The 12,862-nt window shown below is 46.7% G+C and overlaps 1 protein-coding gene across 3 annotated transcripts in view; it reads left to right on the top strand.

Annotated features, from left to right (window-relative positions):
- Positions 1-12,862, top strand: part of Cfap61 (cilia and flagella associated protein 61) — a 241,515-nt gene that overhangs the window by 184,788 nt on the left and 43,865 nt on the right. For all 3 annotated transcript variants that reach the window (XM_023720073.1, XM_023720075.1, XM_023720074.1), the window contains one exon: positions 6,295-6,500. In XM_023720073.1, the coding sequence (XP_023575841.1) occupies positions 6,295-6,500 (206 nt within the window). The remainder of the gene's footprint in view (positions 1-6,294; positions 6,501-12,862) is intronic.

The raw sequence follows: 12,862 nt of genomic DNA, 5'->3' as shown, positions 1-12,862 counted from the left end.
ATGTGGTACCGAGAATCAGACTCGAGACCTTGTGCTTGCCAGGCAGGCACTTATGCTGCCACACTGTCTCCGCAGCCCCCCACATCTTGACTGGAAACTTTGACCCAAAACCTCCCAACTAAGCCACTCCCAATTTTTAATAATCCCAGACTGAGATTATGAAAATTTTTGTTGTTTTAAACCAATAAGTCTACTTCAATAGATTTCATTACCAGAGGAGGTTTAGGTTCATAATAAATTGAGCAGGCGGTACACTGATTTCCTACAGACCCTTTCACCATTACCATCACCTCACAATGCACACAGCTTCTGCCATCAGCAGCAGCCCCACCAAGAGCGGCACATCTGTTAGAACTGGTGAGTGAATCGGCATGGATACACCATTGTCAGCCAGACTCATGCTCATGCTCACACTAGGATTTGCTCTTGGTGTTGTGTCCTAGGGGTCTTGACAACTGTATGATACTGTCTCAGTTACTCTTCTCTCATTGCTGGGACAAACAACCGACACCCAAAATGAATGAAGGGAAGATTTACATAGCTCACGTTACTGGAGGTTTCAGTCCATACTCAGCTGGCTCCAAGGCAGGCTGGCACATGGCGGTGGAACAGCAATACCGGCAGCAGGCAGCGGGCGACAGTGGCCACACAGGCAGCAATGGCTACAGAGAGGAAATATGTCTCTCTGTCCCTCTTATATTGCATTCAGGCTCTCTGCTCCAGGCTGGGGGAAGTACACACCCTCATAATCCCTGCAGTACTAAAACCCATAATCCCAGCCTTGGATCACCCATAATCCCAGTGGATCATGAGTTAATCACAAACTCTTGAAGTCCCTGCCCCGTGACTGCATGAGGCTTTGAGGGGACAACTAGATACAAACCGTAATAGATACCACGGGCCCACATCGTGGGATCATGGAGTAACCTCCTTGCCCTTAAAACCCCTCTGTGCTCCACCCCCTCCCTCCCTCCATCCCAAGATCCCCATAGTTTTACCTTTCCCCAATGCCACACAGTTGGGATTAGTCTATGTTCTTCTCAGATTAGCTCCTGTCACTTGGCAAAATGCATTCAGGTTTCCTCCATGTCTTCTGTGGCTTGATAATGCGTTTAGTTTCAGCACTGAGTACTACTGGGCTGAGTGTGCCATGGCTTATTTATCCATTCAGCTGATGAAGGACATCCAGCCATCAGTGACCAGATGACCTGTACATCTACTTTGAGGATACCAGAGCAAGCAAATCGCTTAGTGTCTGTGGAGATACCGTTATTTTCTTCCCCTCCCGAAATGACTCCTTAACTTCTGCCCCTATTGTCTTCTCCTGGGTAATTTTGAGGATTAATGGCATGACCAACTGGACACATTTCCCAGATTTCCTTGAGGACGAGGCTGGCCATTTGGCAGGTTCCAATAAAAACCATTGAAAAAGTCCTAAAAAGGAGGAAGACTTGAAATTCTCCCTTCTCCCTTTAGGAAAGTGGAAGCCCAGCTCTCCTGTGTTTTCCCACAGGCCTCAAGCAAGTTCTTCAATCTCTCTTCACCTCTGGGACTATTAGGATCTTACATAGAATAGCTGTACCTAGAGCAACCCAAACCCAAACTAGTTCCAGAAAATAAGGAGGGGGAAGATATGTGCTATGTGCCAGACACCCTCCTTCGGCTTCTCGAAGATTCTTTTAGGTGTCCTGCCCACATGCTCTGACTCAGAAAACACCATGGGGACACAGGCATCCACGTTCCAGTTGCCCTGACTGTGTGAAATGGACATTCAGCCCTAATCAGAGCCCAGGTTCAGGGATTCACACAGGACACAGCAGGCAGAGCCAGAGTGCTCCGTGGCATCAGGAGCCTCAGTAAGAAGGCTGGACACGTAGACGCCAGACTGCCGAAGAGGTAGCCCGGGGCTCCAGTGCACGTGTCCTCACTCCCAGGCTGGCCTAGGCTTGCAAGGCACACGGCCCTGAGTGCCACACCTCCCCCAGGCAGTCATGGCCCACAGGGCTCAAGGGCTGGGTAGGGAGAGCTGTGGAGTGGGAGCAGTGTCAAGGCCCCTTTGCAAAGAGCACACGGAACGGGACTGCTGCTGCACCATCTTTGGAAAATGCAGTCTGACACCAAAAAGGCAGGGTACAGGATACACAGGATGAGGCTTAGGGTGTCCCAAAGCCAGGTGTCCTGTTTGCCACAGATAAATAACCTGAGCCTAATATGTATAACACCTCGAGGATACCAGGCTTGGTTTCAGACTGCACCAGAGGCTTCCAGAACACCATGTGATTTCCTACACACAGTGTCATTTATACACGAGTCACTCGTACCCCTTCCAGATAAAGTCAGAGGAAGAGCCACCAAGGGTTTTAGTAATGAGACTTTTAATAAGAGTACAACTTAAATAGACGCTTTGGCTGGGGCTCCGGCAGTATTTGAAGAGGACCCCTGACTTTAATTAACTGTTTTGCTAGGTGGGGCTTCTTAATTAGTACAGAAGATCTATACAGATTATTTTTCCATTTTTATTATCAAAAAAAAATGTAGGATAGTTCCATGGCAATCTTTTGAAGTTGGAATTAATTTAAGTAAAATTGTCACTGAAATGCTCAGGCCATTGCCTATGTATAGCCAGTGGTTGAGGCAGGCAGAACAATACTTCACTAGCAAAGCTGATTTATTCTCTTAAAAAAAAAAGACAGCACAAGTGAATCTTGTCAGATGTCCCCCTCCTTGCTCACTGGAGCATTTAGGTAGGAGAGTTCCTCTATACTCTATGAGCGCCTTGGGCACTAAGCCAACAGAAGGAAGAAAAGCCCAAGCCATCTACATAATGCACTAATGTGCAAATTCCAGTCCACATGCCTTGTTGGCATGTACACCACGAAATAAAGGAATTTGTCACAACAGATTCTGGATACCACTGGATACTATTGTATACTATTAAATTTAAAGTCACGTTTGTACTGAGAGCAAGGAGCCCAATTTCTTATACACCAATTCTGATTAACCCTGCATCTTCCATCTGGACCAAGGACAAACTCCAGAGCTGTTTCCCAGCCTTCATAAAAATCACAAAGAAACTCAAAAGGATAATAGAATTTGGGGTGGGGGGAGAAGAAAAATCACATCAGAAGCAACATATTAGTTTCAAGGTCCAACTCTCCTAAAATTTACCATCTACCTGAAGAAGAAACTACACTACCCCTAACATGCCATGTTGAAAGGCATGTAAAATAATCCTAATTATCCCAGAATCCTCAGGGGCGGCAGCCCTGGGAGGAACTCAGTCCTGATCTGCCGCCCTGTAGGACCAGCGCTGACCCTGAGGACGGGGAGTTTGAGTTTGAGAGTACCCCTTCCTCAGTCGTCTGCCGTAGATGCAAAATACTATGATCTGTTCCAGATTCCTGGAAGGTTTTGCTCACGTAAGACAAACCTCATTGCAACCAACCCCGTTTGCCTGCTGAAGACAGAATCTGCGCTCAACAACACCTGCTCATCGCTGTCTGGAACGGCGGCTTGCTTACTGGAGGGACTCATCATGCTGTCCTAGCCACGGAGCACCTCTGCTCAGCATCATGCTGACGTCACGCCCCAAGAGACCCCAAGATTGCAATCCAATCTTTAAAAACTAAGACCAATAAAAAATCATAAGTACCCAACGGATCCATAACAAGCCACAGAAAGGAGGCCAAGGGCACCACCCTGACAGGTTGGGGTGACATCAGCAGTGCTGGATGCTCGTACTGTCACTGCTCCTGGCCAGCAGCCAGCCAGGGCACCTTGGGAACTTTTCAGCCATCACCTGTTAGGAATCATGGCCTCCATGCTCCACCAAAGTCCCAGTCAACCCTGCCAAACAGGGAAGTCCTGGCTGGCTGCAGGTGGGTTCTTTGGGGTCAAGTTGCTGTTGCCCAGAGTGGGAGGTCTCAAGGTGGCCTAGAGATGTCACTGGGCAAAAACCAATACCTCTTTTTTTCTTCTTTTTTTTTTTTAAGAGCAGTGCTTCTTGTGAATGGTTTTTCTGCTGCCCAGCGATTGTTGGAAAAGCCCACATCAAAACCATCCTGTGTTCTTGGAAATCCTCTCCAGAACCCCAGCAGCCCTACCTCCCACGGGGGGAACTGGCCCTTCTAGGTTACTCATTGGCCTGCAGCTTTCCAGCTGAGAGGCGGTGACTTGAGGAACCTACAGAACGGAAAAGGCCAAGGCACATGGAGAACCCGTGGGGTGGAGATTAGGCAACCAGGCACTCTACAGCCAGAGGCTCAGCCTGGCTCTCTGCACAACTCCCAGAAGGCTCCACCTATACACTCCCCTGCTGGCCCTGACCCCTCCCCTATCCCTGTTCCTTCCCTTCTGTCTCTGTCTCACATATACTTTTTTTTTTAATCTATGTATTTGTTATAGGGTCTCACTGCAAAGCTTGGACTCAGTGATCCTCCTGTTTTCAGCCTCTGCAGCGCTGAGATTACAGGAGTGTGCCACCGTGTCCGGACTCTATGGCCTACTTAGTGTGTCTGGGGGCAGGGCTGGTGCAGTGGGTGTTCTGTCTCACATCTTACCTTCCCCTTGCTCCCCCTGCTTTCTTTCCCATTCCTGTCTCCATTTTTTCATCAGAAGACTGGTTCCTCCACACAGCACAGCCAGAATATTTACATGTCACTTCATTTTACAAATAATAATCATTGGTCACATTTGGAAACCACAGAGTCAAATGAATAGAAAGGAAAATAAAAGTGATGCAGTCTCTCAACCATAAAAATAAATCCATTCAAGGGCCAGCCAGATAGCTCAGCGGATTAAAGCTCCTGCTTAGGGAGATGTAGGGGGAGGGGGGGCGGGGGTGTTTGATCCCTGGCCTGCTGTGCTAGCTCCACCCTGGCGCATGCTGAGATGGTGAATGAGACTGGGTGTGGTGGTGTGTGCCTATAATCCCAGTGCTTAGGGGGCTGAAAAAAAAGGAAGGACCATTACAAGACCGATCTGTGTTGTGAGACCCTGTAGACCCTGTACTAAATACATAAAAAAAAGAAAGAAATTGACCATTCACATTTAAGTGTTGGTGGTTGTGAATATTTTGGTGTTGTGATATGTGCCGTGAACCCATTTCCCTGATGGGAAATCTGCTTCAGTTGCACCATTGCATCTCCCTTGTGGCTCACCCCTCAACCTCTTTCCCCAATCGTGCTCAGCCTCTTCCTCCCTCCCAAACCCAGCTTTTATCTTCATTCACCTGACTTGGCCCCTCATGTGCGTCTCCTTGGCGGGGGTGGGGGGCACCCAGGCTTCACCCTGAATACATAAATACTCACCAGTTGCCTCAGTTTATCTAAAAAGTTAAACCATGGTCTTTGTTTAGACAGAATCCCCAGATGAATGCCAGGACTGAGTACATGTTTTGGATGAGGTGTCCAACTTGCTAAGATCCCTAGATGATCTGCTCATGTTCAGAGGGAAGTTTAAATCTATATGTACTCTGCAGAGATGAGTTATTGTATACTGCGTTCAGAGCTCAAGAGCAAAATGGAAGCCCAGCCACCACCAGCAAAACCTTTGTTCTACACAGTCCCCAGACCTGGCCACCTGGGAACAGGTCCGAAGGAGTGTGTTGACACTGTCAGGGACCAGAACAGAAAAACACTCATGACATGGAATTAGTGAGGTATCTTTCCTGTCACTGAATCTGTAAGGCAGTTTTAGTCAGTTTTAAAGGGCAAAGTGCTAGAGACCCACACAGCAAGCTGTTTACAAACTGAAAGGTCATCTGTGAGTGTATGTGTATTTGCTATGGTCTTGGCCCTTATGCCTGGGGACCAACCTTATCAAGCTGACCCTCCCAAGCCCCACCATTGGGGGTTTATTTGCTTTTCACCTGTCTCTTTAAATATTTTTAAAACAATGAAATTCCCTGTGATCTTTGACTTTGACTGGGATTTTTTCCTCAAAATGGTCCTGTGAAAACCCAAGAGATTTGAGTCTTAAAGTAACGCAGAGAAAAGAATAAACCTAGTTCCACTTCCTAGCTGTGAGAAGTGCTGAATGATAATTGGTTGTAACCTAACAACTAATTTAGAAATAAAAACACCGCAACCACAGTTTAAAACATCTGGATAGTGTTTAATTATGCAACCCAAGTTCCAATTTCTGGCGGACTATTAATCTTCCCTTAAAGTTTGGTCAATAGCTTTACTTTGCAATAAGTGACAAAGACCTGTTCTATTTTGAAAAGGAAATCACTGTGATAAAATTCCTAAAGTCTGGAGACACTTCTAATGCTGTTTTTCTGATCCTTGCCAGAGTTCAGAAATAGTAACTGGTAGCGCCAAAGCTGGGACCTACTTCCGGATTCACATCAATAAGTATAAAATGGTGGAGGACATCACGTGCCTTTCCCATGAGCCTTTCCCTGTCTCCAACTACATCCGCCTGTTCGGCCAGCACGAACAAGCTCTCAATGACCTCTGTGCGCGTTACAACAGTGACCGGATTTCAGATCTCTATAGGTAGGTGAACATCACATCTGACTGTGAGGAGACACACGGGGATGTCTTGTGCATGGCATGGGGGCTGTGTTGCACCCTTGGAGGAGCTAGAGTGGTGAGGTTTGGTCTTAATGGAGTAAAGACCTGACCAACAGCATTGGCTGGAGAGTGAAGAGTCAGAGGAGGAAGGACAAGGGCTGGGCCATGTCCATACCTGGGCCCCAGGGGCATCACACACAGCCTTCATGGGGTGGGGACATGACATCACATGCGAGTCCTTTTCACACATAGCTTCCAAGAGCAGTGGTCAGAGCCTAAGAGCAAGATTAAGAAGCAGGGTGTGGAAAGATCTGGTCTATGGGGTGCTGCACAGCCTCCAGAGGCTGTCGAGACCCCATACTGCCCTTTTCAGTGAAAGCTCAGACACAGGTAGGCAGGTGTTTGCCAAGATGCTGGTGAGAAGGTCCCTGTGCTGAGTAAGCTCAGTGTCTCTTCTCAGACCCTGACCTGCGCTCTGCCTCACATCAGGCCTGGTCTTCTAGACTGGGAAACAACTGCTGGATGCAGCCTCCTGCTTGGTGAGGCTGGGAAACTCCCCCCTCTGTCCCCTAAGCAAGACAGCAAGTGACAGAGGTGGAGGATGTTGATCACAGAGGGCCAGTATACTTGCAAATCATAAGGGGTACATACTACCAGGATCATTATCAATATTTCTTCCTTCTTAAAATTTTTTAATTATAAAATACACCATGCAAGTTTTTAAAAAAGGTATTGAAATATACATACATACTTGAAGGGAAGGTAATACTGGAAATCTTAGTGCCTGGAACCTATGGTAAGAAAGAATGCCTTAGTTGGGGACACTGAAAACCACCTCTGAGTCTACCCCACCTCTGTCTCTCAGGAGACAGCCAGCATCCTGAAGCTTGACTTAGTCATCCTTGGGGGTGGGGGACATCAGCAAACTTTCTGTAAAGGGAGAGATCTGGCCTATGTGTCCCAAGAGCTCAGCTTTCACCTGGAGGTGAGAAGGTGGCTATAGTCAGGGTGTACTCAAAGGGATACAACATATCCCAATAAACCTTCACTGACCCAAACAAACTGTCTAGATTTGCTCCAAAGGATGCAGTTTACAAACCAGCTCAGCCTAGACATGGGCACAGAGACAGCACCCCTAAATTATGTGTAACATTGAACAGAATTGTGTGATATGTTGAATAGAATTCTTCCATACAGCATCTCTGGTGTGCAGAGGAAAGCCAGCCTTCCATCAAGCACCATTGGTGAGAGCCACTTGGCCTGGGTTCTGAAGCTGTGGTCCAGTACTTCTGTTTGCAGCACCCAGTACCCATCCTTATGTAACTGTGTCCTAGTTTACTCATGGATTTTCCTTCAATAGATGAATTAAGTTGTTCCCAACTTAACATTGGCTCTTACCACCTTGAGAGACATAACTCATGTGCAGAATTTCTGGACAGTGGCCCAGCTAGGCAACCGCCAGGTTCTGAGACACTCACACCTTCAACATGACTTGGTATCTGCCCTCTTGCAGTGCCAGAGAGAGAGGCTTTGTGACACATCCCTGTCACACACCTTGGTCACATTCAAACTTTTAAATTTGCCAAGTCTGGAAGGATGCAAGGGTATTTTCCACAGCTTTTCATTTGTGCCTTGCTAATTATCAATACACATGAAATCTCTCACCCACTTCTAGCACTTGCAATAGTTTCTATTCATGAACATTAACCATTTTCCTTTTGGGTGGTCTTCTTAAATATTCTCAGGAGTCTTGTCTTCGTACAGCATGGATACAAGCTACTTGGAAACATGTCTTGTCACTTTCCATATGGTATCACCAGGTATTCTTAATGTAGTTTCTTTGTTTGCTGCAAGGGTGTGTTGGGTGGTTTGTCCCCTTACTCTTCCAAGCTTTTTTCCAAACTCAGGACCTTGTGCTTACCAGGCAGGGCTTTGTTCCAAATATTTTGTAATAAACTTATCAAGCTTTATGCAAAAGCCCACTGGATTTGGTGGGAAATGAGCTCACTCTTAGATCAACTGAGTGACAACAGAACTCTGATATTGATTTCAACATCACAACATGGCATAGTAACAATTTACTCGGGTCTTCTTTCTTATCTTTGAATGAAAGCTTCTCATTTTCTCCTTAAATGGCTTTCACAACTTTTGTTTGCTATGATTCAAGGTTCTTTATATTTTTACATTGATGTTATTAGTATTATTTTTATTTTTTTCCATAATTTTATTGATAAACAAATAGCAATGAGACAGTTTCAAACCAAATTGGTAGGACAGTTTCAATAATTAACACATTGCATACATTCTTCCTAGTGGTTATTTGCTGTACAAGATGCGGACATGATATCCTATTTACAAACACCATTAGAACAAATCCCTCTATTCATTAAGAGAATGTAGCTATATATCTATCCTAACCACTTTGAATACACAGATACAAAATGGACATTCATCTGTATCCCCTTTTTTTGTTAAGTTCCGTTATTTGAATATTATAGGTGTGTTAAAATATTCTAAAAGAGTCCAGTAGTCCATAATAGTATTGGGTCTTCCACTTGGCTGGCAATGTCAGAAATTGTTGACCTGAGTCCCCTACAGCTCAACATAACAGCATGCTTCTCGTATATAGAAATGCCCTGATTTTTTGTGTGTGTGGTTCTGTATCCTGCAAACTTGCTAAATTCCTTCATTCTTTCAAATAATGTAGTTTGCAATTCTTTTAAATTTTCCACATACAGAAATTATACCACTGGGGCCAGGGAGATGGCTCAGTGGAATAAGTGCTTCCCTGGCAAGCACAAGGGTCTGAGTTCAATTCCCAGTTCTGCCAGAAAAAAAAAGAAAAAAGAAAAAAGAAAGAAAGAAAGAAAGAAAGTATACCATCTACGAATAGTGACAGTTCTGTTGCTTCTTTTCCAATAGCTATGACTTATATTTCTTTTTCTTGTCCTACCACATGAACTGAGATGTGTAGAATTAGCGAGCTGAAGTGTATCACCCTTAACTCATTCTGAATCCTGAAGGTATTATATTCAGTATCAAATATGTAACATTTGCCATTTATATGCTACAAATGCCCTTTCTCAGGCTGAAAAAGCTCCTTTTAGGCTTGGGGGAGTGGCTTGGTGGATACTTACCTACTCTGCAGGACACCCAGGGTTCAATTCTCAGTACTTCAAAAGAATTAAAAGAAAAGGGGCCGGGGAGATGGCTCAGTGGATTAAGCACTTCTCTGACAAGTGCAAGGGCCTGAGTTCAATCTCTGGTTCTGGAGAAAAAAAAAGAATTAAAAGAAAGTTCCTTCTTGTAGCTGGTTTGCCGGACTGTGTGTACATGTGAACACGCGCTGGGAGTGAACTCAGGGCCCTGGGCATGCTAAGCATAGGCTCTGCTACTGAGCCCCACCTCAGCATTTTTATCATAAATGGGTTTGGGGTATTTCCTGGAAATAGTATTTAATTTCTGAATCTTTTTATGTGTAAAGATATCTTCCTAATGTTTTTGAATGTAAGCTATATTTTGATAAAGCGCCAAATGCTCTAATCCTGGGCTTCTCCCCTCCAAGCCTCTACACACTTGACTCCACTGTTAATTCTACATTAAAAAAAAAAAAACCATAATATAAGGGTCTGAAAAGCGGACGCATTATCCCCTCAGCTCGTTAGGTGTTAGCCTTGCTGTGTCAACCTTGCTGGAGACATTTGGGTTCAGGGGAATAAATCCCTTGTCTGTTCAAGCAAACTTCTGCTGGGTGGTGAAAGACAGGCTAAGAATCTCCTCTGAAGAGGAAATGTGTTCACATTTGGCCAAATTCACAGCTGTAGCTGGCTTGTTCCTCTCGAAAGGTGGATTTGAAATGCGCAGCGCTGGTGAGTTGGAGACCCCTGGCCGGGTGCAGCTGCCGACTCACGAGAGCAGTACTTTTAAAAGTCAATTTGGTTTGTTAACAGTGGATGTTTGGGATGGCAAAGCAAGACAGGCGGCACTGGAGGGCGGGCAGTGCAGCCTGGCATCTGTCAGGAAGCAGCGGGGGTGAGGAGGTGCCCAGGGTCACCAGGCCCTGGCAGGCTGGCCCTCCATGTGCTCTGCGCTTGCAGCTGCAGCCCCTCTGCCCCACGGCACCGAGCACCGCCAGGTCCCAGGGCTAGCTCTGCCATGAAGAGGCTCTTTCCAAGCAGGCAAGCGGCTTAGCTGATTTTGGCAGCAGTGTGGTTACCGATGGCTTTCCTGGCGTTGGCAGCCCCACGCAGTCTGGCATACTCCCTGTGTGTGCTTGTGTCCCCAGCACCTATCTCAGCACCCAGTGCTGCTTCGCTGTGTCGTGGTTGTTGCTGTGGGACCTGCTCTCCTCTGGACTGGAGAACCTGCGCCCCTTCCTCACTGTCTCCCACCCCCACCCCACAAGCCAGGGTACTGCAGGCCTGTCATCCCCTGTCAAGTCGGATGCCGCTGTGACAGGCAAGGCCACCAGAGCAGTGACTCATTTGGTACCATATGGGGACGCAGAGTGGCAGGGGGACAGCTGCCACAGGAGCGAGGTGCTGGCTCAGGGTCTGCCTGTATTTTACTCTTTGTGTTCACCTCGGAGTGCCAGTACCAACCATTGGCATTGGCACTGAGAATGAGAAGGAATCATAGCCCCGTGTGTGTATGTGTGTGTGTGTGTGTGTGTGTGTGTGTGTGTGTGTGAGAGAGAGAGAGAGAGAGAGAGAGAGAGAGAGAGAGAGAGAGAAGGGACAGGGATAGGGTAGGGACAGGAGAGAATTTTTTTTTTCCTTTCCAAATCAATGAGCATTTATAGTTACATAGCAAATGTGGCACTAAAATCTGCCTTTCCCTTTAACACAATTGTGTCCCTCAGGTCTCATGTGCACACACGTACAGGTTAACACACATGTGTATACAGGCCTGTGCCTTCCTGCCGAGTCACAGACATGGTTAGGGGACAGGACCTCCCTCCCTGCTGACAGGACTCTGCCTTTGAGGATACTGAAGTTGACAGGGACTTCAAGCTGTGGAGAGAGAGGGAGCCCCAGGGGACATCTCCAAACCAGAACTACAATGTCACCAAGGCGCTCTCCAGCCTTGCCCCACATCCTTGTGCTGGCCTGTTTCTTGCCCCCCTTATCAATGAGCCGCTAGCTGTCCCTTGGCCTTGCTGAACAGCCTCAGTGTCCTTGTCCCTCCTTTTATGGGCTGCCTGTGAGCTCCCCATGTCTCCGCTCATCCCCCACTTCAGATGTGAGTTCTGCTTCGTATCTGCACAAAGAATCTTCTCCCATGTGACTTGCTAAAATCAAAATCCATTCTCTTCATTTTCTTCCCCAACATTTGATTGTTGTCTGTTTCCTTGCCCTGGGAAGGCAGCTTTGGCTGGATTGAGGACTCTGTGCAGGGTCAGGCTCCTCATTGCTTGGCCTCCTGGCTCTGACAGGTGGACCCTAACTGGCGGTGGTTCTCCTACTACGAGGAGAGCTCAGAGCATCGCCTCTTCCAGACACTGCATTGCCCCCTGAGGCAGAGGCCATTTGACACGGCCATGGCCATTTTCCCTCGCAGTGCTGTTCTGGTCCAAGTAGGATTGTTTTCACCTGCTCGTCTCCTCGGGTGACACTGTGTGGACTGTGCCTCTCGTGGGGCAGGGGACCACACCAGAGTCAGCCTCGGAGAGGAGACATCCACCATGCATACAGCCCAGAAGGGAGGTAACAAGTAAGGAACACATGGGTTGCAGCAGGAAGTGTGAGGTGTTTGGTTTTTTTTTTTTTTTTTTCAACTTTTGTCTCCTTTGTCATGAAAATGTCATTTGTCTTATTATTTTAGCATTTATCAGCAATGCCTAGATTGAGAGTTTCTATGGTTTTGGGGTATCTAGAAAATTCAAGTCATATACCAAGCATTTCCGTGTTTTCTGGTGGTAGTAAGAAGGCTGGCTGGGGACAGAGCAAATGAGAGAATGAACAGGAAAGGGTTTCTTTATTTTAGTTTAGCTTCAGTTTGTTGAGACAGCATGCCATTAAATAGTTCAGGTTGGCCTTATACTCACTATGTAGCTGAAGTTGGCCTCATACTTGTGGCAATGCTCCCACCTCAGCCTCAAGAGTGCTAAGATGACAGGCATGCACCGCTATGCACACTTTGTCTTAATGTTAAATGTTATTATTAGTAAGAATGTAAAGTATGAGCCAGCAGATTCAACCCAGTTGACACGGGTCTGACATGGAGGTGCACAGAGGAAGCTTACGTGGATTACTAACAGGTAATGCATCCTCAGCATGTCCCAACCCACTCTGTCACCAGTGTCAACTGTGTCATTTCTGTCACCTTTCCCAGGTGGGCGCTGT

Source organism: Octodon degus, unplaced genomic scaffold (assembly GCF_000260255.1).
Source record: "Octodon degus isolate 3935 unplaced genomic scaffold, OctDeg1.0 scaffold00073, whole genome shotgun sequence".
NCBI lineage: Eukaryota > Metazoa > Chordata > Mammalia > Rodentia > Octodontidae > Octodon > Octodon degus.
The sequence above is the reverse complement of the archived record's forward strand: the minus strand, read 5'-3'. Positions and strand labels throughout refer to the sequence as shown.